The following is a 25,843-nucleotide window of genomic DNA, read 5'->3' on the forward strand; positions in this document are numbered from 1 at the left end:
AGCATGGTGGTGGGAGTGTCATGGTCTGGGGCTACATGAGTGCTGCCGGCACTGGGGAGCTACAGATCATTGAGGGAACCATGAATGCCAACATGTACTGTGACATACTGAAGCAGAGCATGATCCCCTCCCTTCGGAGACTGGGCCGCAGGGCAGTATTCCAACATGATAACGACCCCAAACTAGGGCTTGGCGATTGTCTAAAAAAAAAAAAAGATCTGTGATTTTCTTTAAAAAAAAAAACTCGATTCACGATTTCATTTTTTTGACACCACGCCGGTCCTGAGGAGCTGTGGGCAGGAATTTTTAGGCGAGGCCGTGGCTTCGGCCTAGCCTGCGGCGTCCAGCCTCGCGGACTAGGCCGAAGCCACAGCCTTGCCTAAAAACTGCCCGCAGCTCCTCAGGACCGGCGCGGTGAAAAAAAAAAAATCTAAAAAAAAATCGATTTGCCTAAATTTTGAATCGATTTGACCTCTCAACTTGATTCAAGATTTAAATCGATGAGGGTAAAGGTGATGGCCAAGCATGTCTCCAGACCTAAACCCTATTGAGTTTCTGTGGGGCATCCTCAAACAGAAGGTGGAGGAGCACAAGATCTCCAACATCCACCAGCTCTGTGATGTCATCATGGAGGAGTGGAAGAGGACTTCAGTGGCAATCTGTGAAGCTCTGGTGCCTCCATGCCCAAGAGGGTTAAGGCAGTGCTGGAAAATAATGGTGGCCACACAAAATAATGACACTTTGGGCCCAATTTGGACATTTTCACTTAGGGGTGTACTCACTGTTATCAGCGGTTTAGACATTAATGGCTGTGTGTTGAGTTATTTTGAGGGGACAGCAAATTTACACTGTTATGCCCCGTACACACAGTCGGATTTTCTGACGGAAAATGTCCGATCGGAGCCTGTTGTCGGACATTCCGACCGTGTGTGGGCTCCATCGGACTTTTTCCATCGGATTTTCCGACACACAAAGTTTGAGAGCAGGCTATAAAATTTTCCGACAACAAAATCCGTTATCGGAATTTCCAATCGTGTGTACACAAATCCGACGCACAAAGTGCCACGCATGCTCAGAATAAATAAAGAGATGAAAGCTATTGGCTACTGCCCCGTTTATAGTCCCGACGTACGTGTTTTACGTCACCGCGTTCAGAATGATTGGATTTTCCGACAACTTTGTGTGACCGTGTGTATGCAAGACAAGTTTGAGCCAACATCCTTCGGAAAAAATCCTAGGATTTTGTTGTCGGAATGTCCGATCAATGTCCGACCGTGTGTACGGGGCATAATACAAGCTGTACACTCACTACTTTACATTGTGGCAACGTGTCATTTATTCAGTGTTGTCACATGAAAAGATAGAAGAAAAGATTTACAAAAATGTGAGGGGTGTACTCACTTTTGTGAAATACTGTATTTTACGCATGCGCGATTCGGGGCGTGCTAGTAGGGTGGAGTGGGCGGGGCTGCTGCTGATGTTCTAACCATCTCTCCGCATCCGCCCGTTTGTGACCATAATGTTTGTGGACTGCGATTAGCTCCCGCGCATGCGCCATTAAGGCCAGTGAAGTCGCGCATGCGCAGTAAAGCCCCGCCATCAGCTGTGTGAGTGACGGAGCCGCACGGGAAGTGACGAAGTCGAGATTCTGCATAGGTCTCAGAATTGTTTACAACTCGGTGTAACGACACATTCGTGACCCATCGCAGTTTGCTCCAGGAGTGACGTTCCGCTGACAAAGTACGCACTGCGCATGCGTAAGTACTCCATATGCGTTCCACAAGTTTTGCCACAGTACTGACCAGTGAAAGCATCAGATAATGTCACGGAAGTGACGTTACACACAATACAAACACGGAGGCGGGAGCGCTCACAGCTACAGCATACAGCAGAATGAATGCTAATTTATACCTTCACATTACACACAATAAATACAAACACTGCAGATTGAATCCTAATTTATACCTTCATATTACACACAATACAAACACTGCAGAATTAAAGAGGAAGTAAACCCTGCTGCAAAAAAAAAAAAAAAAAAAAACTAAAAACACACCCTGCAAGATAAAGGCATAATGAGCTAGTATGCATAGCATACTAGCTCATTATGAATTACTTACTCGAGAACGAAGCCCCCGCAGCCGTCCTTGTCTCCCCCTCAGACCGCCAACATATCGCCCGGGGCTTGCTTCCGGGTATCACGGCTCAGGCTCCGTGCATGCGCTCCCGCCGCAGTGTTTGTATTGTGTGTAATGTGAATGTATTGATTAGCATTCATTCTGTTGTAGCTGTGCGCGCTCCCGCCACGGTGTGTGTATTGTGTGTAACGTCACTTTCCGTGACATTATCTGATGGTTTCACTGGTCGGTGTCACGACACATTCGGCGACCCATCACAGATTACTACGGAAGTGACGTTCCGTGGAGAAATTACGCACTGCGCATGCGTAAGCACTCCATATGCGTTCCAAAGTTTTTGCCACAATACCGACCAGTGAAAGCATCAGATAATGTCACGGAAGTGACGTTACACACAATACAAAACACTGCGGCGGTAGCGCTCACAGCTACAGCAGAATGAATGCTAATTAATACGTTCACATTACACACAATACAAACACTGCGGTGGGAGCGCGCCTGCACAGCTACAGCATAAATGAATGCTAATTTATACATTCACATGCAATTTAATTCTGCTAAACGCACACAATCTAACAAATAAACATCTGATCAATGTCTCGCTGTGCAGTGCCTGTCTCGCTGTGGTGCCTGTCTCGCTGCAGTGCCTGTATCGCTGTGCAGTGCCTGTATCGCTGTGCAGTGCCTGTCTCGCTGCGGTATTTAGACATTTTTCTTGGTCTAACCGGGTCTTGTCCCGTGAATTTGGAGTTTAAATTATTTTTCTCCACCTACACTAGAAGTGCGCAGCCAACACTCATTAACAGTCTCCTCCTGCCACTATTTTACAGAAGACCAGCTATCGTGAGGAAGAAACGAGATGCAGAACCGAGGCTCGGGATCTTGGTTCTTCCCTTCGGCCTCCATGAGCTGGTCTTCTGTAAATGGTGCAGAGACAAAATCAGCAGTGGCGTTGCTACCGGTGATGAAGGGGGGGGGGGGGACACCTGATGTAATGAGGGAATCGACTGTAAACACCGGACATAAAAAGGGCCACCTGGTGGCAGGTGACAGTGGCAAGTGAGACGCTCAGGTGATTAACGCTCATACCAGGTGTTTGTAGTATATATGCAGCGATCAGATTTTTATTTGTTATAGATTGTGTGTGTTTAGAAGGATAAATTGCACCCCCCCTCAACATGAAGGTATAAATTAGCATTGTGTGTAATATGAAGGTATAAATTAGCATTGTGTGTAATATGAAGGTATAAATTAGGATTCAATCTGCAGTGTTTGTATTTATTGTGTGTAATGTGAAGGTATAAATTAGCATTCATTCTGCTGTATGCTGTAGCTGTGCGCGCTCCCGCCTCGGTATTTGTATTGTGTAACGTCACTCCCGTAACATTGTCTGATGCTTTTACTGGTCTGTACTTGTGGAACGCATATTGAGAACTTACGCATGCGCAGTGCGTAATTTGTCAGCGGAACGTCACTTCCGGAGCAAACTGCGATGGGTCCCTACACCTAAACACCCCGTACCTCACACGCCCCCTCCCCCACAGAGCCCCTAGGCTGCACATTTTCTCACACAAGATGGCGACCTGCATGCATTACCCGGAACCCCGCCCCCCCCCCCGGCGCACTCTGCTCTAGCCATGCTGACGGACGTGACAGGGGGCGGGAATAGGACCGCCGAGCGCGGATTGGCTCCCGGCTTGACGTCGACGCGCTCCGTGCTCCTGAAGGGGCTGAATCAGGAGAACGGTGTGGTGACGTCGGAGGAGACCAGCCAATCGGCTTCCAGCTTTCCCAACAAAGTTGTGTCTTCCCTCTGGGCGCTGCTGGGTGAGGTATGTGTTGTGTTGTCAGTGCAATTTGTGGCGTGACGTCACTTGGAGATCATTGATACATTGTAGCCATGATACAATACACAATGCATGGTGTAAACAGTCAGTGCTGGGCTCCTCCATGACAGTGCTGGCTCTAGGTCTGTGATGTCACACACCCAGGTCATGCATGATAATATACGCCATGTGATCCGCCGACTATTCGCCGTGACATCACACAGCCAAAGATACGCATAGCTGATAGACGCACGGAGATGGCAGGACGCTACTCGGTGACCTCACAGTGTGGGTCTGTGACATCACACCTCATAAAAATAACACGCCATGTGATCCGCCGACTATTCGCCATGACATCACACCTCATAAAAATAACATACGCCATGTGATTCGCCATGACATCACAGCTCTAGCTCATACACTCAATAAAGATAACATACGCCATGTGATCCACCGACTATTCGCCGTGACATCACACCTAATAAAAATAACATACACCATGTGATCCACCGACTATTCGCCGTGACATCACACCTAATAAAAATAACATACGCCATGTGATCCACCGACTATTCGCCGTGACATCACACAGCCAAAGATACGCATAGCTGATAGACGCACGGAGATGGCAGGACGCTACTCAGTGACCTCACAGTACTCCATGGAAGAACAGATCTTGGGTCTGTGATATCACACCTCTAGATAGATAATATACACCTTGCGATTTTCCACCTATTCGCCGTCACTTCATGCTGCCAGAGATATGCATAGCTGATAGACGCACAGCGATGATGGGGGGGGGTTGCTGATCACAGGTCTGTGACATCACACCTCCAGATCATAGAAGATAATAATACACGTGGTATGATCTGCTACCTATACACACTGCCCGAGATACTCAGAGCTAGAAGACGAACTGCAATGGTGGGAGGCTGCTTGGTGACCTCACAGTGCGGAGCATGGGTCTGTGACATCACACCTCCGGATCCTACGTGATAATATACACTATGTTGTCAAAAGTATTGGGACGCCTGTCTTTACATGAACTTTAATGGCATCCCAGTCTTAGGCTAGCCATACATTCAGTGGCGGTGCGTCCATAGAGGGCGCAGGAGCGCCACACCCTGTCTCCTACACCCGTCAATCTCCAATAGATAGATTCATGCATTGCATGAATCTATCTATTGTCGCCGCTGCTGCCCCCAATTCAGGTGTTCAGCCCCTTGTTGGGCGCCGGGCATCTGAATTACAGGGGCAGGGGTGTTTTGGAAGTGCCTGATTAGAGCCGTCAGCTCTAATAGGCGTCCTGATTAGAGCCGTAGGCTCTAATAGGCTTCCAAATTGGTAAACATGCTTACGTAGTGCTGTGTTAGGGAATCAAATAAATCGCTTCCCTAACACTGACCCGCCTCTCAGCCAATCAGGTGCACCGGGTCTGGTTACCTGTCACCTGATTGGCTGAAGCTACAGGCGCTGTGATTGGACGCCAGGCGTTCCAATAATAGCAGAAGAGGATATCGAGGACTCGGAGGGAGCGTGGAGGACAGCGCTGACCTGAGACAGGCAAGTGCCAGGCGGGGGGGGGGGGGGGGGGGGCACACTGGCAGCAATTGATGGTGCAAACTGGCGGCAAATGATGGGGCAAACTGGCGGCAAATGATGGGGCAAACTGGCGGCAATTGATGGGGCAAACTGGCGGCAATTGATGGTTACAGTGGCTGCATTTGATGGCACAGTGGGGGCAATTTATGTGTGCAGTGGCTGCGTTTGATGGCACAGTGGGGGCAATTTATGGGTGCAGTGGCTGCGCTTGATGGGCACAGTGGCTGCGCTTGATGGGCACAGTGGCTGCGCTTGATGGGCACAGTGGCTGCGCTTGATGGGCACAGTGGCTGCGCTTGATGGGCACAGTGGCTGCATTTGATGGGCACAGTGAGGCTGCAATTGATTTTTTTTTTTTTCAGTTTGTTTGCGTCCCCCTAAAAATTTTGAGCACCAGCCGCCACTGCATACATTATACAATTTTCTTTTGGATTTACCAAAACAATATAATATGAGGTCCAACCTAAACTCTATCAATTTGTATGAAATCAGCCTGGTCCTTGTACTATATAGTTGAAGGTAAATCTAAAGCAAATTGAACAAGAACATTTTATAATGTATGGCCAGCTTTAGTCCATAGGGTTGAATATTGAGTTGGCCCACCCTTTGCAGCTATAACAGCTTCAACTCTTCTGGGAAGGCCGTCCACAATGTTTAGGAGTGTGTCTATGGGAATGTTTGACCATTCTTCCAGAAGAGCATTTGTGAGGTCAGGCACTGATGTTGGACGAGAAGGCCTGGCTCGCAGTCTCTGCTCTAATTCACCCCAAAGGTGTTCTGTTGGGTTCAGGTCAGGACTCTGTGCAGGCCAGTCAAGTTCCTCCACCCAAACTCGCTAATCCACGTCTTTATGGTTCTCCCAGGAAATGGTTGTGATTAGATAAGAAAGGTCTAGGTCAAGGAACCCTTAAAATAACTTTCTGGTCTCAGGGAACCCCCGCTTAAATTTCTGCATCTACAACCCATGATACATTGTGTGATGGTCAGTGGAAAAACTGATCCTTACACTTGTGGTCATTGGGAAGGACTATCCTCTTAAAATAGCCAAAAAAGATCAATGGCCGACCGTGGGAACTTATGTGAGAGGCATGTCTGTCAGTGCATTCGTGGCATCAGATTATTAATACCTTATAAATGCAAATGTCCAACCTCATTCCACTTGGAGTCATTCCATGGAGGAAGAGTGAGGGTGAAGGCCTCGGTGACATCACAGTGGGGATAATCTGCGATCCATCCTCCAGTCAGGATTGTGTGAGTTTTTCTAGTCTGAGGAAAAGACAAGTCAGAACCAAAGATGGATCCTGGGATTAGCTCCATGGCCTTCACCCTCGTTCCTCCTCCCCCAGGAAATGGCTGTGAATGGAACATCAGATATGATGGGCGGCACAGTGGTGTAGTGGGTAGCACTCTCGCCTAGCAGTAAGAAGGGTCGCTGGTTCAAATCCCAACCACGGCACTACCTGCCTGGAGTTTGCATGTTCTCCCTGTGTCTGTGTGGGTTTCCTCCGGGTACTCCAGTTTCCTCCCACACTCCAAAGACATGCTGGTAGGTTAATTGGATCCTGTTTAAATTGTCCCTAGTATGTATGAATGTGAGTTAGGGATATTAGATTGTAAGCTCCTTGAGGGTAGGGACTGATGTGAATGTACAATGTATATGTAAAGTGCTGCGTAAATTGACGACGCTATATAAGTACCTGAAATAAAAATAAAATAAATATGAAAGGTATTATTAATCAGACTCCATGAATGCCATCATAGATGCCCTGCAATGGTGGGACACTAGTACTCCCACTGACACCAATGATGGGGCACTATTCTTCCCACTTACACCAATAATTGGGCAGTATTCCTCCTATTGATACCAACGGTGGGGCACTATTTTACCCATCGACACCAACGATGGGGCACTATTCCTCCCAAAGACACCAACGATGGGGCACCGTTCCTCCCAAAGACACCAACGATGGGGCACCGTTCTTTCCAAAGACACCAACAATGGGGCACTGTTCCTCCCACAGACACCAACAATGGGGCACTATTCCTCCCACAGACACCAACGATGGGGCACTATTCCTCCCACCGACGCCAACGATGGGGCACTATTATCCCCCCCCCCCATACCAATGATGGGGCATTGTTTACTCCCACTGACACCAGGACATTTTCTTCTCCCACTGGCCACAGTCTGGCCCCCTTAAAGTCTGAAGGACAGTAAACTGGCCCTTTGTTTAAAAACAGCCTTTCTCAACCTTTTCAACACAGAGGAACCCTTGAAGTACACATTCCACAGGAAACCCCTACAAAAATGACTAGATCTACAACTCATGATACATTAGTGTGATAGTCAGTGGGAAGAATGCTCCTTACAGATAGCTAAAAAGATCAATAGTGTCAGTGGGAACTTCTCTAAAAAGGCAGAAATTTCTCAAAAAACCCTTAGTAACTCCTGGAGGAACCCTGGTTAAGAAAGTTTGAAGGCCCCTGCACTAAAGCATTGGATGCGATGCGTGACATTTCTCAGGTCGTATTTCCTGGCGGTGACAACAGTTGACCACATCTGTGTATTGTGTAATGGAAAGGCCACTTGTAGTCTCCATCAAAACCCATGTGCCCTATAGAGCAACAACAGGGGGACCCTTGGACAGTAGCATTGTGAACCGGGGGGGGGGGGGGGGGGCGGCTATTGTGTTAGATGTAATAGCAGATGTAAGATGATGATACGCTGGTAGAACTGCATTAGAAAATTTTCATTTGAAGAACATTCGTTAAACTTTCTAATTGTTATTGAGGTCAAAATGACGACATTAGTTTTCAACCACAGTGACGAGAAAATTAAAAGGAGCAGGCTGGAAAATGTTTCTCGAACGAACAATTTTCTAACAGTTTGTGTGTTTTTTGTTCGGAAAAGTCCGTTCTCTCCAAAAATCGAATGTTAAAAGCAGACGGTTTTTGAAGTACTTTCAATCGACATATGTGTAGGCCTCAAATGTACGAATGAGAATTTTTTGTAGGAAAGTTCTTATGATTATTCGTTCAAGATCTCGAATCTTTGGAAATCTACTACTGTATAGTCATCTTTAGATAGACCTGACTAACAAAGCTAACACTTTATAAACTTTTTTTTTTTCCATTTGGGATGAAGGTTTTATATAAATACCATATATACTCGAGTATAAGCCGACCCGAATATAAGCCGAGGCACCTAATTTTACCACAAAAAACTGTGAAAACGTATTGACTCGAGTATAAGCCTAGGGTGAGAAATGCGCAGCTACTGTAAGTGGAAAAGAGGGTCAACAATACCCATTTACAGCCTCACTGTGCCCATTTACAGCCATAGGGCCCCCGAACGTCAAACTCGGCAGTTAAGGGTTCCTAGATGCCCCCTAGCTGCAGCCAAAATTTGGGGTCTCTGGACCCAAAGGACCCGAAATGACATTGCTGTAGATGGACACAGTTGACCAAATTTGGGGCCCTGTATCTTGGGGCCACTTGGTGCTAGGAACCCCAAATTTGGTGTGCAAACCCAGTGGAACTAGCCCTACAACATATCAAAAGCTGGGGTTCCTAGCACCAAGTAGCCCCGAGATACAGGGCCCCAAATTCGGTTCAGAAAATGTCAAGCACTTTTCTGCAGCAGAGAATGACATTTTCCGAACTGATTTTGGGGCCCCGTATCTCGGGGACACTTGGTGCTAGGAACACCAGCTTTGAATATGTTGTAGTGCTAGTTCCAGTGGGTTTGCACACCAAATTTGGGGTTCATAGCACCAAGTGGCCCCGAGATATGGGGCCCCAAATTCAGTTCGGAAAATGTCATTCTCTGCTGCAGAAAAGTGCTTGACTCGAGTATAAGCCGAGGGGGGCATTTTCAGCACCAAAAAATGTGCTGAAAAACTCGACTTATACTCGAGAATATACGGTAAATAAAAGCTGACCATTGTAAGCACCTCTGTCAGTGGTAAATGGTTTGTCTCAGCCCTCTAACTGCCACATTTTCTGGAGAGCTTGGTTTGCTATAGGAAGTTGAAAAATAACAGACTCACTGGCACCAGGTGAAAATAAAGGTAAAAAGATATTGAATGCAGCCACCACATCTATGGACTGGTAAGCTGCAATATATACGTTTTTCGTTTTGGGTTTATTACCGCTGTAAGTGGCATTTGAGGGTTTTTTTTGCAGAGGTGGGCACTCCTAATAACCCCCTGTTCCTATGATCCCACAGGCCAAAAGAGATGCCAAGGTGCATTGTGCAAGGATGCCCGCATTACTCTGGAAGGAAGAACAGCACCCCAGGGGTCACCTTCCACATGTTCCCCAAGAACCTTGCCACCATCAAGAAGTGGCTGCAGCAGATCAATCAGAACTTCGGCGATGTGGACGCCTTTGCACAGGGAGTTTTGGAGGGAAAGGCTGGCGTGATACGCATCTGCTCAGCACACTTTGCCATCGAGTGCTACCGCTTTGTGGGGTCCCAGAAAATATTGTTGGAGGATGCTGTGCCAACCATCTTCCTGGGTAAGCCGGCTGTTAAGGTAGAGAGCTCCTTTTGTCCAATGATTTTTCCGGATAAACAAAAGCCAGCAATTAGGATGGAGAGTGCCGTTCATCCAGAGAGTTTCCCGGAGAAGGAGAAGATGCCCAATAAAGTGGAGAGTGCCGTTGGTCCTATAATGTTTGCAAACAAAGAGAAGACAGCTGTCAAGGTGGAGGCTATCAAAACCTCCAAAGGAATCCCAACTGTTGGGAACGTCCCAGACATGAAGGAGCCAGCTGTGAGTGTAAAGAGCACTGTCCCTACGTTATATTGGAACATGCAGCCCCTCCAAATGCCAATTCTGCCTCTTCTTCCAGTCAATATGGCCAACCCTCATTGGGCCAGCAATGACCTTGCTGTATCAAAATCAAACCCATGGTCAGCCAATGACTTGGCCAATGGTGGAGCCAACGTGGAAGAGAAACATGATGTAGACACCTCTGTCCCTAGGGTTCAAGTTACAAAAGCAGAGAGCCATGTTGAAAATGTGATGAGCACAGACAATTTCCCGAATATGCAGGACGTAGAAAGTCACGCCAAGTTACCGAACGCCATGTTTGGGGAGAAAGATGTCCATGTCTCTCGTTGCCCCGACAGCTCGTTGTCGCCAGCGATCCAAAAGGAAGACAAATCTGTGCAATGGCCAGAGTATGAGACCAGCGGACCGGCCTGGAAGGTTCTCCATGATCATTACTACAAAGTACGAAGAGCCATCGATCGTTCTGCGCTGAGGAACGGCATTGAGAGCTGCTACCAAGAGATGGACTCTGAGGGGGAATTGGTATGTAAGCTGCCTTAGTTCTTCCTGTGCTTACTTTTGTATTGTTGGGCCTTATAACTGATCTCCAGGCACACAGCTAAATACAGGGCTTTAGCAGATTTCCATGGTTAAACCTAACTAGTCGTAAAAATGGTCTTACCCATTTGCAGCCCACTCTGGTCCGGTCAGGTGATCCTCTGTGCCGGCCAGCGGCAGCTGTAGGGTAGAGGAGGGAGTGCTGAAATTGTTACTAAAAGCAATCTAAAAAAAAAATTTTTTATTAAATAACAAATATGTTATACTTACCTGCTCTGTGCAGTGGTATTGCTCAGAGAGGCCCGATCCTTCTCTTCTGGGGTCCCTGGCGGCAATCTTGGCTCCTCCTCTTCTGCGGGACTACCATAGCCAGCCGCTGGCTATGGGGAGAGTCCCCGCGCTCCCGAGCTGTGTGTCTATGGCGGGCGCCGCGCTCCATGGACTTACACAGCGGGACTTAGGCCCGCCCCCAACTTCCTCTGATTGACAGCAGCAAGAGCCAATGGCGTCTGTTGGTCGAATGCAGTGTAAAGAGGACGTAAGGGGCGAAAAGATGCAGCCGTGCACAGCGCTCTTCTCCTCTCTCTTCCCCTTCACACAGGGAAGAGGGGGCACTGGGACATGGAAAATTATTTTTACCTTAATGCATTAAGCAGAACAATTTTTTGTGCCAGAAACACTTACCCTATCCCTACCCAGTGCAGCTTACTCTTAACTCTGGGTCACTTCCGGTTACGCAGTGACGTCAGCATGTAGCTCAACCATACGCGTTTCGTCACAAAGGGGCATGGTGTTCATTCTGGGGCATGAACACAATGCAAAATTGTCAGAGCATCCCTGCTTTTCATTGATGTTGTATCACATGACACAGCAGGTTCTGCACTCTTTGATACAAAGAAACACCCTAGAATGGGATTATTGTGATTACAAGAGGATGTTTGATGTTACATTGTTAGGCCGATCTCCCCTCAGACCCGGCTCTGTACTATTCTCTCCTGTATGAGCCATCCATTCTATGGAGTTACGGTAATTTACTAAAGACAAATAGACTGTGCACTTTGCAAGTTTAGTTGCACTCATTTTCCCCAGAGCTTAGTAAATGTGGTAAAGCTCTGCTGATTTCCATCATCCAATCATGTGCAAGCAAAACTGATGTTTTTTTTATTTCCTTGAACCTGTTTGGGTATTCTTTACAAAAGCTTTATTACATTCAAATTTACCAAGGAAAAGGAGTGTAACTGTACTTGCAAAGTGCACAGTCTATTTGCCTTTAGTAAACCCACCACATGTGCGTTTTTGGGGATTTCTTTCTTGTTATGTGTCAGCTCTCACAAATTGTGGAATCTGTAGCTCTGTGTGAACATTTGGTGATTTCCTCTCTCGTCTCACCTCTGGTCTGCCTTCCATTACAGCTCGCCATCCTGCAGTATGTGACCAGCGTCTTATGGCGAAATCGGAGGAAGAAAGAGCTGAAGATGGAGCGGATTTTAAATCAAACCCTGGAGATCATCACACTTATCACTGGGGAGGTGAGGTCACGACAATCATTTCCAACACTCTGAGCCAAAGTTCATTGTATTTTTTTTATTCTTATTCTTTTAAGTGAACCCATCTCATATCCAATTCAAACTGTGCATATGAAGCAGAGGTAATCTTTTAATCGAAAGCCAGTAGATCCAGAGATATGAGCAGCTGAAGTTATGTGCAGATCTCAAGTACTCCTGTGAAGGTTGAGTTGGGCCCCACCCACAGTCACCTGTTAGACAATGAAGCAGCCATATGAAACAACCAATAGGGAGGCCCAAGAGGCAGGAAGGGGCGGGATAAAGCTCAACTTTCAGAGGAGAAGCCAAGATTTATGTAGGAGACTTGAGCTGCCCATATCTCTGGACCTACTGATGGATTCAATGTTTGGTTTTTGGTGAAGGTGAACTCTGCTTTAGGTGTTTTTTTCCCCATCATATGCCGATATACTCTGGTTGGTATCAGGTTAACATTTTTAAGCTGAACTCTGGGCAGAGTGGAAAGATACAGTTAACTGTAGCACTGGATTTAATAATACATCATTAACCGCTTGCCGACCAGCCGCTGTCATTATACTTCGGCAGGTCATCTCGTTCCCGCGAATCGCCGTACCGGTACGTCGGGTCCTTTAAGTGCTATAGCGGGAGCGCGCGCTGCATGGCGGGAGGGCTGATGCGCATGGCCACGATGTCTGCCGGCCACCAGCAATCGCTCCACAGAGAGCCAGAACAGGGATCTGTCAATGTAAACAAACAGATCCCTGTTCTGACAGGGAAGTACAGAGTGATTGTCTGTTCCTAGTGATTAGGAACAGCGATCTCTCTCCTCCTCCAGTCAGTCCACTCCCCCCACAGTTGGAAACACCTCCCAGGGAGCACATTTAACCCCTTGATCGCCCCCCCCCCAGTGTTCACCCCTTGTCTAACAGTGACATTTATACAGTAAATCGGTACATTTTTATAGCACTGATCGCTGTATAAAGGCCACTGGTCCCATAAAAGTATCAAAAAAGTGTCCGACTAGTCCTCCGTAATGTCGCAGTCCCGCTAAAAATTGCTGAACACCACCATTACTAGTTAAAAAAAAAAAAAAAATCAATAATAAAAAAGCCATAAATATATCCCCTATTTTGTAATGCTTATTGTGATTTTTTTTTGTTTACCAGAAATATATATAATACCTATTGGCCTTAACTGATGAAGAAATTTGTTTTTTTTTTTGTTTTTTTTTTATATTTATTATAGCAAAAAGTAAAAAACTGTTTTTTTTTTTTTTTCAAAATTGTCGGTATTTTTTTGTTTATAGCGCAAAAAAAAAAAAAAAAAAAAAAAAAAAAACAACACAGAGGTGATCAAATACCACCACAAAAGAAACTCCATTTGTGGGGAAAAAAAGGACATCAATATTGTTTGGGTACAACGTCGCACAACCGCGCAATTGTCAGTTAAAGCGACGCAGTGCCATATCGCAAAAAATGGCCTGGTCATTAAGAGGTACAATCTTCCGGGGGATGAAGTGGTTAAAGTGCAAGTTCATTTTTTCACAAAAAATGAAAAAGGTGACCTAACACCTTACCCCAGGGGTGTCAAATTCATTGTGGGCCGCATCAGCATTATGGTTGCCCTCAAAGGGCCGATTGGATTCAAAAGACTATAAAAGTTTATGTAAAAGTTTTTTTTTTCTCCTCAGAATAAGTGCAGGAATTCAATCGCCCCCCCCCCCCCCCCGGCCAACTGAAGCTCATCAAACAGTGGGTGTGGTCAAATTGAATTAACAGTGGGAGGATCTTAAAGAGGCAATAAACACCAGGAGTGCGTCATATGCGGAGTTCAGGGTGTGCTGTGTACAGAGTGCAGGGTAAAGAAGGGATCCTTTTAGGGATGCTGCCTCTGCACCCCTAACTGGCACTCTGCCATTCTGCTTTCCCAAAACAAAACCTCGTAATCATTTTGGGAGCCATTCCCATCCAATAGCAAGCAGCAACAGCCCTGAAGAAGGGGGGAGTCCATTCCCCTGAAACACGATGGCTTTATGTACATGCTTATACTTTTAATAAAGTCTTATGCACCATACATCAAAGTAGCAGTTTTCTGGACACTGGGCACTCCTTCTATCCTACCCAAATTTTTTTTTTTTTTTTAATACCAGCAGTGTAAGCCCTTGTTCACATTGGACAGGTCAAATCGCATGACAAGTCGCACCCTATTGTCGGCAATTGCACTGTTCAAATCAGTGCGATGCTGACTTTGTGGTGCCGCATCAATTTGAAAATGGTGGCGATTTTTTTTTAAACTTTTGGCGATTTTGGGTGCGACTTGCATAGATATCTGTGCATGAAACCGCAGAGGTGATTTCCAAGTTGCACTGACAAGTGGCTTTGAAATCGTGCAATTTCAGATCAAGTCGCATGACATCAAAGCCGCATTCAACGTAAAACGAGGGCTAATGAATTTTTTCTTGGCATCAGTGTATTGCAGTACGAGTACACAGAGCTCAGAGAATGGGAGAAAGAAGCAGCACAAGCATGTGCAATAGGAGAAGAGAGCAGAGCGGTGAGCCCATCTGCTGCTTCTCCTTTCACTGTCCAGTCACAGAATTGGGGTGGGGAGGAGACCTTTAAGTAAAATGAAAACGACAGGAGAGAAAAATCAGGTCTCCAACCTTGCCAAACAGGGCTGTGCTGTGTGGCAGAGCTGTGTGAATACCAGACTGGATGGACAGATATAAAAATTCCTTTGGCAGGTAAAACTGATTCCACGAATATCTTATCTATTTAGCTGTTTGCCTGGTGTTTTGCTTTATATTTTCTACCTTTTGATGTTTCAAAATGATTTTTTTTGTTTTACCAACAGGAGTGGGTGATTGTGAAGAAGGACTCCATCCACAAGGGAATTCACGAGCTGACTGGAGAGGTGAGTCACCTGGTGAGGAAGTGACTGAGGCTCCTTATTCCAGAGATACGGCACGTTCCTCCCATAGCCTGCCTGGATATTGCAGGCTTAACCACTTAAGAAACAAGCCTATTTCTGACACTTGTTGTTTACAAGTTAAAATCAGTATTTTTTGCTAGAAAATTACTTAGAACCCCAAAACATTATATTATATTATTATATTATATTATATATATACTTTAGCAGAGACTCTAGAGAACACAATGGAGATCATTGCAATACTTTGTCACACTGTATTTGCTCAGCTGTCTTCCAAAAGCTTTTATAATGTGAAAGATGATGTTATGCCAAGTAAATTGATACCCAACATGTCATGCTTCAAAATTGCGCCCGCTCGTGGAACAGCGAGAAACTTTGGTACTTAAAAATCTCCATAGGCGTTGTTTAAAAATGTTACCAGTTTAGAGTTAAGAGTTGGGCTAGAATTATTGCTCTCGCTCTAACAATCCCGGCGATACCTCACACGTGTGGTTTGAACACCGTTTACATATGTGGGTGTGACTTGCGTATGCGTTCGCTTCTGTATGTGAGTTTGGAGGGAAAGGGCGCTTTAAAAAATTTTTTTTTTCTTTTTAATTAATATTTATTTTACTTTATATTTTTTATTTTTACACTGACCCTTTAAAAAAAATTTTTTTGATCACTTTTATTCCTATTACAAGGAATGTAAACATCCCTTGTAATAGAAAAAAAAAGCACGACAGGGCCTCTTTAATGTGAGCTCTGGGGGTCAAAAAAGACCTCAGATCTCACATTTACAAAATTGTCCCTTGAAGGCCGGAGGGCGGAAGTGACGTTTGACGTCGCTCTGGTCCTCCAAGGGCATAGAGTCGAGTGGCGGCCATCTTGCCCTCACTCAACTTCCTGCCCATCCATCCCGGGGATCGGTTAGTTTCCGTCGCTACCCGGGGCTCCGGTAAGCGTTGGAGACTACCGGGACGTGGCGGGAAGGGGCACCTCTCCCGCCGCCCATAAAAGTAATTTTATGTTGACCACTTTTATATTCGAGTGGACCGCCAGCCGCTTAAAAAAAATACCGGGGTATGGCCGATATCTGCTGCCAAAACCCCGGCATTTAAAGTCAAAGTAGTGACGTATATCCGTGGTGGGCGGTCTGGAAGTGGTTAAAGGGCACGTCCGCACCCATTGCATATCGTGGGCGACATCCACCTGACATCTCTCATCATTGTGCATCACTGGACAGCAGACATTTAGTTTAGGAGGTTAGTTCACCTTTTAAGAAAAAAAAGAAAAAAGGTGGATTAACACTGTACACCCTTCCCATCCCCCCCAGTCCCCGCTGTACTTACCTGCTCGCGTGATGACCTGTCTGTTCCCATGCATCCATTGTAGCTCTTCTCCCTCTTCTTTTTGCAGCACTTTCAGGATAAATCAGAGCCATTCTCTGTGCCAGCACCGACCAATCAGAATCACTCTGATCTGTCCAGGAAAAGCTGCAGAAAGAAGAGGGAGAAGCATGGAGATTTCAAATCCCCGGACCGCTACACTGGCTTTGTGGGCCCTGACAGCTCATTACCTGTGAAGGTAAGTACAATGGGAGACCTGGGGGGTGGGGTTTGTATGGTGTTTATCTTTTCATTTTTAAAAAACATGGGTGGGATCCTGAATGGGTTGAATTTAGAGAGCTTCTCCTGCTTTATAAAACTGGAGAAAATGTACCCAACAACCAATCCAAATCAATGTTTCATTACTTCGGAATGAAAGCTGAGCCCTGATTGGTCTCTGCTTTTTGCTCCAGTTTTCAGAACCTGACGTGGCGCCTGTTTTCCAGGTCCCGGTGAAGTGCGGTAACGTGGCGGTCTTCTTCACCCTGGATGAATGGAGCTACCTAGAGAGACACAGGCAGGAATATGCGGAAACGGTGGCAGATAACGGTCCGGTAAAACGCACCTGGCAGGTCCGGGAACACTGGGATTCAGGTAATGCTGACTGCCCCACCGGGGTGATCCGTATTTGATCAGCTTGTGTTTGTCATTCATGTTCAAAGTGTTTTTTTAATTATTTTTAATTTAAAAAATTTTAACCAGTCATATTAAAGCCGGATCAAAAAATGTAATAAATTGCAGCTTACCAACCATAAGATGTGGTGGCTGCATTAGCGTTTTTTTTTTTTTTTAGGTTTGTTTTCCCCTCCCTGTTTTCAACTAGGGATCTGGCCTGTAACACTTCCTGTATTAGAGCGCCCCCACTCTGGATAAAGGAGCACAGGGGGCACAACAGACAGCAGCATTTCTGGTTTTGGGGCCCGCACCGCCAGTGACCCGTTCCACTGTGTTTGCACACAGTGGAAGCCAATCAGCAGGTCTGCCGGGACCCGCCGATCATTCAGGAGAGAAGCAGGATAGTGGTCTGCCTATCTACACAAGGCAGATCGCTGTTCTGTGAGAAGGGAAGGTAGCGATTCTGCGTTTCTGCAAAGCAGGAACACTGATCTCTGCCTTCCCATAGTAAAAGCACCTCCCCCCCCATTTAGTAAGCACCTCCTAGGCACACATTTAACCCTTTGATCACCCCTGATGTTAATCCCTTCCCTGCCAGTGTCATTAGTACAGTGACAGTGGATATTTTTAGCACCGATCAATATACGCTTTAATGGGATTTTTACCAAAAATATGTAGCAGAATACACATATTGGCCTAAATTGATGAAGAAATTTGATTTTGTAATTTTTTTTATTGGATATGTTTTATAGCAGAAAGTAAAACATTTTGTTTTATTCCTTTTTTTTTTTTTCAATTGTCAGTCTTTTTTGTTTATAGCGCAAAAAGGATAAAAACCGCAGATGTGATCAAATACCACCAAAAGAAAGCTCTATTTGTGGGGATAAAAAAAGGACATACATTTTATTTGGGTACAGCGTCGCACAATTGTCAGTAACGCAGTGCCGTATCGCAAAAAAAGGCCTGGTCATGAAAAATCTTCTGGATGGCAAGTGGTTAACAGTCTGAAGCCAAACTCGAGCTCACACGTTATAATCAGTTACAACCAACAGTTTTGTTTGTTTTTTTTCTTTTGAGATAAAGGTTTTACATGCACAAATAAAAACTGATCATTTTAAAGCTGAACTCCAGCTTTTCATACATTTTACATAGTTTGTTCGGGCCAAGCTGGCCCAAATAAACAATGTCCCTCATTAACATGAGACTGCTGGATGTGCGGTATCAACTGTATGTAGTTGGGTTCGAGCTGAGACTTCCTGTCTTATACCCAGAGCACAGTAGAGAGTCGAGTCAGAGAGGCAGGCTGATGATGTCACAACGTCTGACTCAGCCAATCAGAGGAAACTTTGTATTCATTGCTAGAATACAACACTTTCTTCCAATGGCTGAGCACCACTGTGATGGACTCTACTGTGTTAGGAAGTCTCGGCTGGAACCCGGAACACAGTGCAGTATGCTGTAGGTAGGTAGCCCCAGCTACATACAGTTTATACTGCATATCCAGCAGCCTCACAAAAAAAAAAAAAAAAAAAAACAGTACTTTTTACTTTCTGCTATAAAAACATATCCAATACAAAAAAAATTAAATTTCTTCATCAATTTAGGTCAATATGTATTCTGCTACATATTTTTAGTAAAAGTAATCCCAATAAGCGTATATTGATTGGTTTGCGCAAAAGTTATAGGGTCTACGAAACGATGGGATATTTTTATGGAATTTTTTATTTTATTACTAGTAATGGTGGCAATCAGCGATTTTTAGTGGGGCTGCAACATTGCGGCAGACAAATCGGACACTAACTGATACTTGACACTTTTTTGGGGACCAGTGACAATAATACAGTGATCAGTGCTAAAAATATGCACTGTTACTGTACTGACACTGGCAGGGAAGGGGTTAACGTCAGGGACAATCGAAGGGTTAAATGTGTACCTAGCTGGTGCTTACTAACTGTGGGGGGGGGGGGGTTGCTCTGACTGGGTGAAGACAGAGATCGGTGTTCCTGCTTAGCAGGAACACAAGATCTCCATCTTCTCCCCTGTCAGAATGCTCTTCTGCCTCTACCGGGAACAATCGCTTGTGGCCAGTGGACATCGGGGCCGCCGGACCCGCTGATTGGCAACCCCTGTGTCATGACGTACAGGTACGCGATTTCGCGCAATAGAGCCGATCTGCCTCAGTAAATTTGCGGTAGGCAGTCGGCAAGTGGTTACGTGCCGCCTTGCCAGTGTTAAAGGGTTTATCTCATCCATGTAAACTGATACTTTTGCTGGAGAGCTTGTGCTTTTGAAAAAAACAAAAAAAACAAAAACAAACACACTTGCCTAAAAGCTTTTTTTCCAGCCAGAAAACGCCCCAGTCAAAAACTGCTGATAACAGCCTAGGTGTGCATGGACACATAGGAGGACATGCTGGGGAGTTTACTGGCTGCAGAAAAAAAAAGCCTGAAGCCAAAAGCAGCAGCTGTAAAAACATCCAGTGTGCATGAGGCCTTAGCCTAGGTTCACAGTGGTGCGATCACAGACATCGCATGCGATTCGCACCCCATTGCTGTGCAGATCATATGCGATGTCTGTGCGATGCGAATTCAGCCATACAGATTGAATGGCTGAATTCACATCGCATTCAGACTAAAAAAATGGTACAGGACCCCTTTTTTTTTTTTTTTTTTTTCTGGTCCGCACTAGAATCGGATCGCATGGGAGTTTACTCCCATGCGATCCAATTCCAGTACCATTTCACAGATTGCACTGCGATCTGCAAACTGATCTGGGAGTGTCATTAACTATACAATGACACCCGCACCGGTTTGCAGAGGGACATACAATGGGGGAACCTGCACTGGAATCGCAGATTCCCGTATCGCACAAGTGTGAACCCAGACCTTAGTGTGAATTTGTAGACAAAGACTAACCCAAGCTCTACCGCACAATTGTAAAGTAATGAGCTGAATATCGGTGCTCAGGCTTGTTGTGTCCCATGAACATCAAAATAGCAAGAAATGCCGGCAACACAATCGCTTCTTCTTACAAATCTTTATTGGTCACTAACAGAACTTCATCTATAATGCTAGCGTGTTTTGGCCAGAGCCTTCCTCCTAGCGCATGCTAGGAAGAAGGCTCCAGCCAAAAACGCATTAGAATTATAGATGTAACACTGCTGTTAGTGTCCAATGCGTTTCGGCTGGAGCCGCATGCTATGAGGAAAGCTCTGTCCGAAACGCTTTAGAATTATAGATGTAGCATTGTTACTGCCCAATAAAAATTTGTAAGAAGCAATCGTGTTGCCGGAATTTCTTAGAATGAATTTGCTCTCTTGGTCATTTCACGATCATTATATTGTTCTCCTACAGAAGAAGAGTACTTCAGTGAAGAGGAGGAGGAGGAAGAAGAGGTTGAAGACTCTCCAAAGAGGAAAAGCTCCCCGGAATGGAAGCCAGGGTGCGATTCCCTGGACTCGGCAGAGGAGGAGGAGGAGGAAAACCAGAACCTGAATCGCCCAATAACTACCGAGAACGGAGTCCAAGGAGAATCTGAGCCTGAAACCAGCAGTCTGACTATTATGGAGGAAGAGGCTCAGTATGACTGCGACGCATGCGGGGAACGTCTGACATCTAAGGAGGACCTTATAAGGCACAAAGCCATAAATCACGCTGTCAAACGCTACCCGTGCCCCATCTGCGGCATCCAGTACGACTACAAATCTCAGTTCATCATCCATCAGCGAGCCCACACCGGAGAGAAGCCCTTCGTGTGCCAAGAGTGCGGGGCCAAATTCGGCCACAAGAGCAGCTACCTTGTCCATGAGAGGCGGCACAAAGAAGGGAAGACCTTTGAATGCGACAAGTGCGACCGGCGGTTCGACAAGAAGTGCGAGCTGGTCAAACACGAGAAAACCCACCTCCAAAAAAAACGCCACAAGTGTCACAAATGTGGAAAGAGGTATTCAAACCGATCAACGTTAATGAGACATAAATGGGCCCATAAGGGTGAATGAAGGCGCCTTCTGGTGCTGAGAACGTTCGGAGCATTAACCAAACACCGACTTTTTTCGGCATGTGAAGACGCTCAGCCGCGTTGGTCAGCCGTTGACTTGTACATGAGATGTTGGGTTGAGTTTGTGCGTTTGTTTTTCTTTGGAGCTCACAGTTTTTAATGTGATTGTTACATTCCACCTCCACAGTTTTCTGTTCATCTAAAATTTGAAAACATTTATGCAGATGAATGCGCCTGTCTCCACCCGAAATCCGACTTTTGTGGTTATCGTTATCCTAGAGTTGTAATTCTCAACAAGTGATACAGACAGGTATGAGCAATGTTCTATTCCTCCATAGGAGCGGTACCACAATCATGGGGAGCGCCGATGTGCGGGTGACGATCTATGCCCCAGGACGCTGGCAAACACTGTGGGAGGGACCCTGACTCCACTTTGCTTGGGATTGGTTAGGAATGACCCAGTCACATGTCAGAAGTTTTTGCCAACAAACTCATGGAAACCACATCAGTATTAGTGCACATATTCAGGCAAGAACTCTAACTGGAGTGCAGGTTTCTTGCATAATTCACATTTTCACCTTTTTTTTTTCCCCAGCGGGAGCTGGCCCTTTAAGGGCATCTTAACACCTGAAACTGGTAGGATGGGCTCTTGATCAATGGTTGTCACACTGATCATGTGATTGGGATCCCGATTCCCAGCTCTTGATCATTGGCTGTCACATTTATCATGTGATCGGGATCCTGTTTTCCTAGCTCTTGATCACTGGCTGTCTCATTAATCATGTCATCGGGATCCTGATTCCCAGCTCTTGATCATTGGCTGTCACATTAATCATGTGATCGGGATCCTGTTTTCCTAGCTCTTGATCACTGGCTGTCTCATTAATCATGTCATCGGGATCCTGATTCCCAGCTCTTGATCATTGGCTGTCACATTTATCATGTGATCGGGATCCTGTTTTCCTAGCTCTTGATCACTGGCTGTCTCATTAATCATGTGATCGGGATCCTGATTCCCAGCTCTTGATCATTGGCTGTCACATTGATCATGTGATCGGGATCCTGTTTTCCTAGCTCTTGATCACTGGCTGTCTCATTAATCATGTGATCGGGATCCTGATTCCCAGCTCTTGATCATTGGCTGTCACATTGATCATGTGATCGGGATCCTGTTTTCCCAGTTTCTGATCATTGGCTGTCACATTGATCATGTGATCAGCATCCTGTCTTACCAGCTCCTGATCATTGGTAGACGAATGCGGTCGGTGACAGCGCAGTTCCAGTGATGGGGGCGTGGATTGAGCGCACTCCCAGCACAGCGATACTGGTTGTATGTGTTAATGTGACAGCATAACACAAGGCCCACAACTGTTCTGCCACGTACATGAATGTGGCCAGCAGGGTTAAAGTTTATGTATCTGGAAGGGGATAGCCTCATAACCTGTATATCTTTAAAGAATACATTTCTGTACTGGATGTTCAACACTGTTTTTGCACGACTTTCCTTCACGCACTGCCTTCCGCTGTATTCTGGATATGCTGTCTTGTTTTTGTTAAAAAAAAAAAAACTGAAAAGTTATGTTCAGCATCAGGTCTCAATGTATAAAATTTTCTTAAAGAGGAGTTCCAACCTGGGGGGGAAACATTTTTTAAAGTCAGTAGCTACAAATACTGTAGCTGCTGACTATTAATATAAGGACACTTACCTGTCCAGGGAGCCCTCAATGTCGGCACCCGAAGTTTCCTACTGCGTATGCACAAGTCGCGCGGTGCTCTCTAAATGGTCCCGTCATCTTCTGAGACATACAGATGGCCCAGAAGGCGACAAGGGGGGGGGGGGCACCAACAAAACGGCAGAAGTGACGTACATCACCGTGGGACGGAAGTCCCAAATAAAAGGTATGAAAAGAAAAAAATTATATAACTCCCCATCCCACCCCTCCAAAAAGGAGGGGTGGGATGGGGAGTACATATGATTTCCAAGGAGTTACATTTTTGTCTGAAACTCCTCTTTAGGCAAATCATTTTTGTGCAAAGTTTGCTACCTGGAGATCCTGCCAGTAAGAGCACTTCCTGTTGCAGGCTGACAACGCTAGGCCACTGTGCTGCAATTAGCTCTTCTGTTCTCAGCCTCGCTCCTTCAGTTGGCCCCTGGGGTACCTTGGTCTGTCTGATAGACCTGGTAGGCAGCCCAACAGAATGAATAAAGCATACATGGCAGGCTGACAGCAGGATGGGGTGTTACTGGAAAGATGTGCATTGAAGAGCCGGCACCACTGGAACTTCAGTCTTATATCTTTATTTTCATATGACCATGGTATGGTGCTGTGAACAAGGCTTGTGTGCCGAAACGCGTCTACGTGTTCTTTTACCACATTTCATATGAAAATAAAGGTATAAGACTGAAGTTACAGTGGTGCCGGCTTTTCAATGCACATTCATGGTTTGTTTTTGGATGTGGGAGCGACATCCTGAGCCAGAGCACCTGGACTAGGTGTGCCAATATCCACTCCAGCATTTGGCTTTTTCTGTTCAGAGCGGTGTGGTTGTGTTGTTACTGACAAGATCTCATAATACAAGAACTTGACTTTGACATACTAAAAAAAAGTTTTTGTGTTTGCATGCACTTCATTGCTTCTACATAATTACCATGGTGGTGATGCTGACAAACCCCCTGTAAGTGAGGTGGAACTAACGCTTTAATAGATGGTTAATGATATCTGATATGGAACAGGTTGAGCTCTGCTTTCCCAGCTCACACCGAGCGCTACGCTTTTACATAAAGTGTACAAACTGAGCACTACTCTCCTACATAAGGTGTACACCCTGAGCACTACTCTCCTACATAAGGTGTACACACCGAGCGCTACTCTCCTACATAAGGTGCACACACCGAGCGCTACTCTCCTACATAAGGTGCACACACCGAGCGCTACTCTCCTACATAAGGTGCACACACCGAGCGCTACTCTCCTACATAAGGTGCACACACCGAGCGCTACTCTCCTACATAAGGTGTACACACCGAGCGCTACTCTCCTACATAAGGTGTACACACCGAGCGCTACTCACCTACATAAAGGTGTACACACCGAGTGCTACTCTCCTACATAGGGTGTACACACCGAGCGCTACTCTCCTACATAGGGTGTACACACCGAGCGCTACTCTCCTACATAGGGTGTACACACCGAGCGCTACTCTCCTACATAAGGTGTACACACTGAGCTCTACTCTCCTACACAAGGTGCACACACTGAGCGCTACTCTCCTTACATATGGTGTACACACTGAGCACTGCTCTTCTGCATACTGCATAATCTACACTGAGCGCAGCTCTCCTACAGATGGCGTGCACTGAGCGCAGCTCTCCTACAGATGGCGTGCACTGAGCGCAGCTCTCCTACAGACGGCGTGCACTGAGCGCAGCTCTCCTACATACAGGCGTACACTGAGCGCAGCTCTCCTATGTACAGGGTACACCGACTGTAGCTCTCCTACATATGGTATACACTGATCGCAGCTCTCCAACTGTGAACAGCTCTCACACAGCAGATGTGTACGGTGAGCTTTTTGTTTTGTTTTTATTGTTCCTTTTATACTCATGTTTTATAGCAGACTTTGGAATTTAGCACTGAAATAATAAACCCAGAATTTGTAGATTTCCTCTGTAAAGTGGGTGTTCGTTGTTTGTAATAAAAGATCTACACCGTAAAATTGCATTCTTGTTTTCCCTGTTACAGAATTTCCTTTGTATACAACACAGGTAAAGAAAGAAGACTTTTTTCCCCATGCTCCTTTCCTCCAGTAGTAAACCCTTCCCACCACAGCATAGTAATTCAGCTTCTCTCAGCTTCCAGAAAAGCCTCAGGAGCCCAGCTCCCCCCTCCCAGCAAGGACTTCAGAAGCTCAGCTCCCATTGCTCTTCTCTGCCAGTAACGCCTTGCAAACCTAGCTCCCCACTCCCAGCAGTGACTCGGAAGCTCAGATCCCCCCTCCCTGCAATGACTTATCAGTTCAACTTATTTATGATTTTTACTTATTTCACATAGGGGTTTATTTACTAAAGGCAAATCCACTTTGCACTACAAGTGCAGTCGCTGAAGATCTGAGGGGGGCATGCAAGGAAGATAAAAAACAGCATTTTAGCTTGTACATCATTGGATGATAAAATCAGCAGAGCTTCCCCTCATTTCAGATCTTCTCAGATCTACAGCGACTTCACTTCCAAGTGCACTTGCAGTTCACTTGTAGTGCAAAGTGGATTTGCCTTTAATAAATAAACCCCATAGTGTCACTGGTAGGGAAAGTGAGGGGAAATCTCTTCAATGTGCCACAGGCCACCAATAAACACCCCACATGGGTTATAAGGGTTAGAGATGCAAGCTTTCCGAGCACGTTTGCACATTAAGGGGAACACTTAAAGCTCAACTCTAGGCCCACCAGAGGTTCCTCCACCAGTATTTTAGATCTACAGTGCATCCGGAAAGTATTAACAGCGCTTCGTTT

General features: G+C 45.8%; 1 protein-coding gene across 5 annotated transcripts; it reads left to right on the forward strand.

The window, feature by feature from the left end:
- Positions 1-3,777: 3,777 nt before the first annotated feature.
- On the forward strand, positions 3,778-25,051 carry LOC141113614 (uncharacterized). Of its 5 annotated transcripts, none has more exons than XM_073606823.1 (7): positions 3,778-3,965; positions 9,795-10,887; positions 12,315-12,431; positions 15,279-15,338; positions 16,755-16,922; positions 17,137-17,317; positions 20,692-25,051. In XM_073606823.1, exons 2-7 carry the CDS (start codon positions 9,805-9,807, stop codon positions 21,333-21,335), a joined length of 2,253 nt encoding a protein of 750 aa, XP_073462924.1. In that variant the 5' UTR covers positions 3,778-3,965; positions 9,795-9,804; the 3' UTR covers positions 21,336-25,051. The 5 variants fall into 5 exon arrangements, with proteins under 5 accessions (XP_073462924.1, XP_073462923.1, XP_073462925.1 ...); XM_073606822.1 differs by having other exon boundaries at positions 3,779-3,970; XM_073606824.1 differs by having other exon boundaries at positions 3,780-3,970; positions 17,170-17,317.
- The last annotated feature ends 792 nt before the right edge of the window (positions 25,052-25,843 follow it).

This window comes from Aquarana catesbeiana, linkage group LG12, assembly GCF_042186555.1.
Source record: "Aquarana catesbeiana isolate 2022-GZ linkage group LG12, ASM4218655v1, whole genome shotgun sequence".
Lineage (NCBI taxonomy): Eukaryota > Metazoa > Chordata > Amphibia > Anura > Ranidae > Aquarana > Aquarana catesbeiana.

What these genes read in the sequence shown, in the direction of transcription:
- LOC141113614 (XM_073606823.1), top strand. Translation starts at nt 9,805, where the DNA reads ATGCCAAGGTGCATTGTGCAAGGATGCCCGCATTACTCTGGAAGGAAG. An exon ending in TCACACTTATCACTGGGGAG is followed by an intron (nt 12,432 to 15,278) that starts GTGAGGTCACGA and finishes TTTTACCAACAG; the next exon opens with GAGTGGGTGATTGTGAAGAA. An exon ending in ACAGCTCATTACCTGTGAAG is followed by an intron (nt 16,923 to 17,136) that starts GTAAGTACAATG and finishes TTTTTGCTCCAG; the next exon opens with TTTTCAGAACCTGACGTGGC.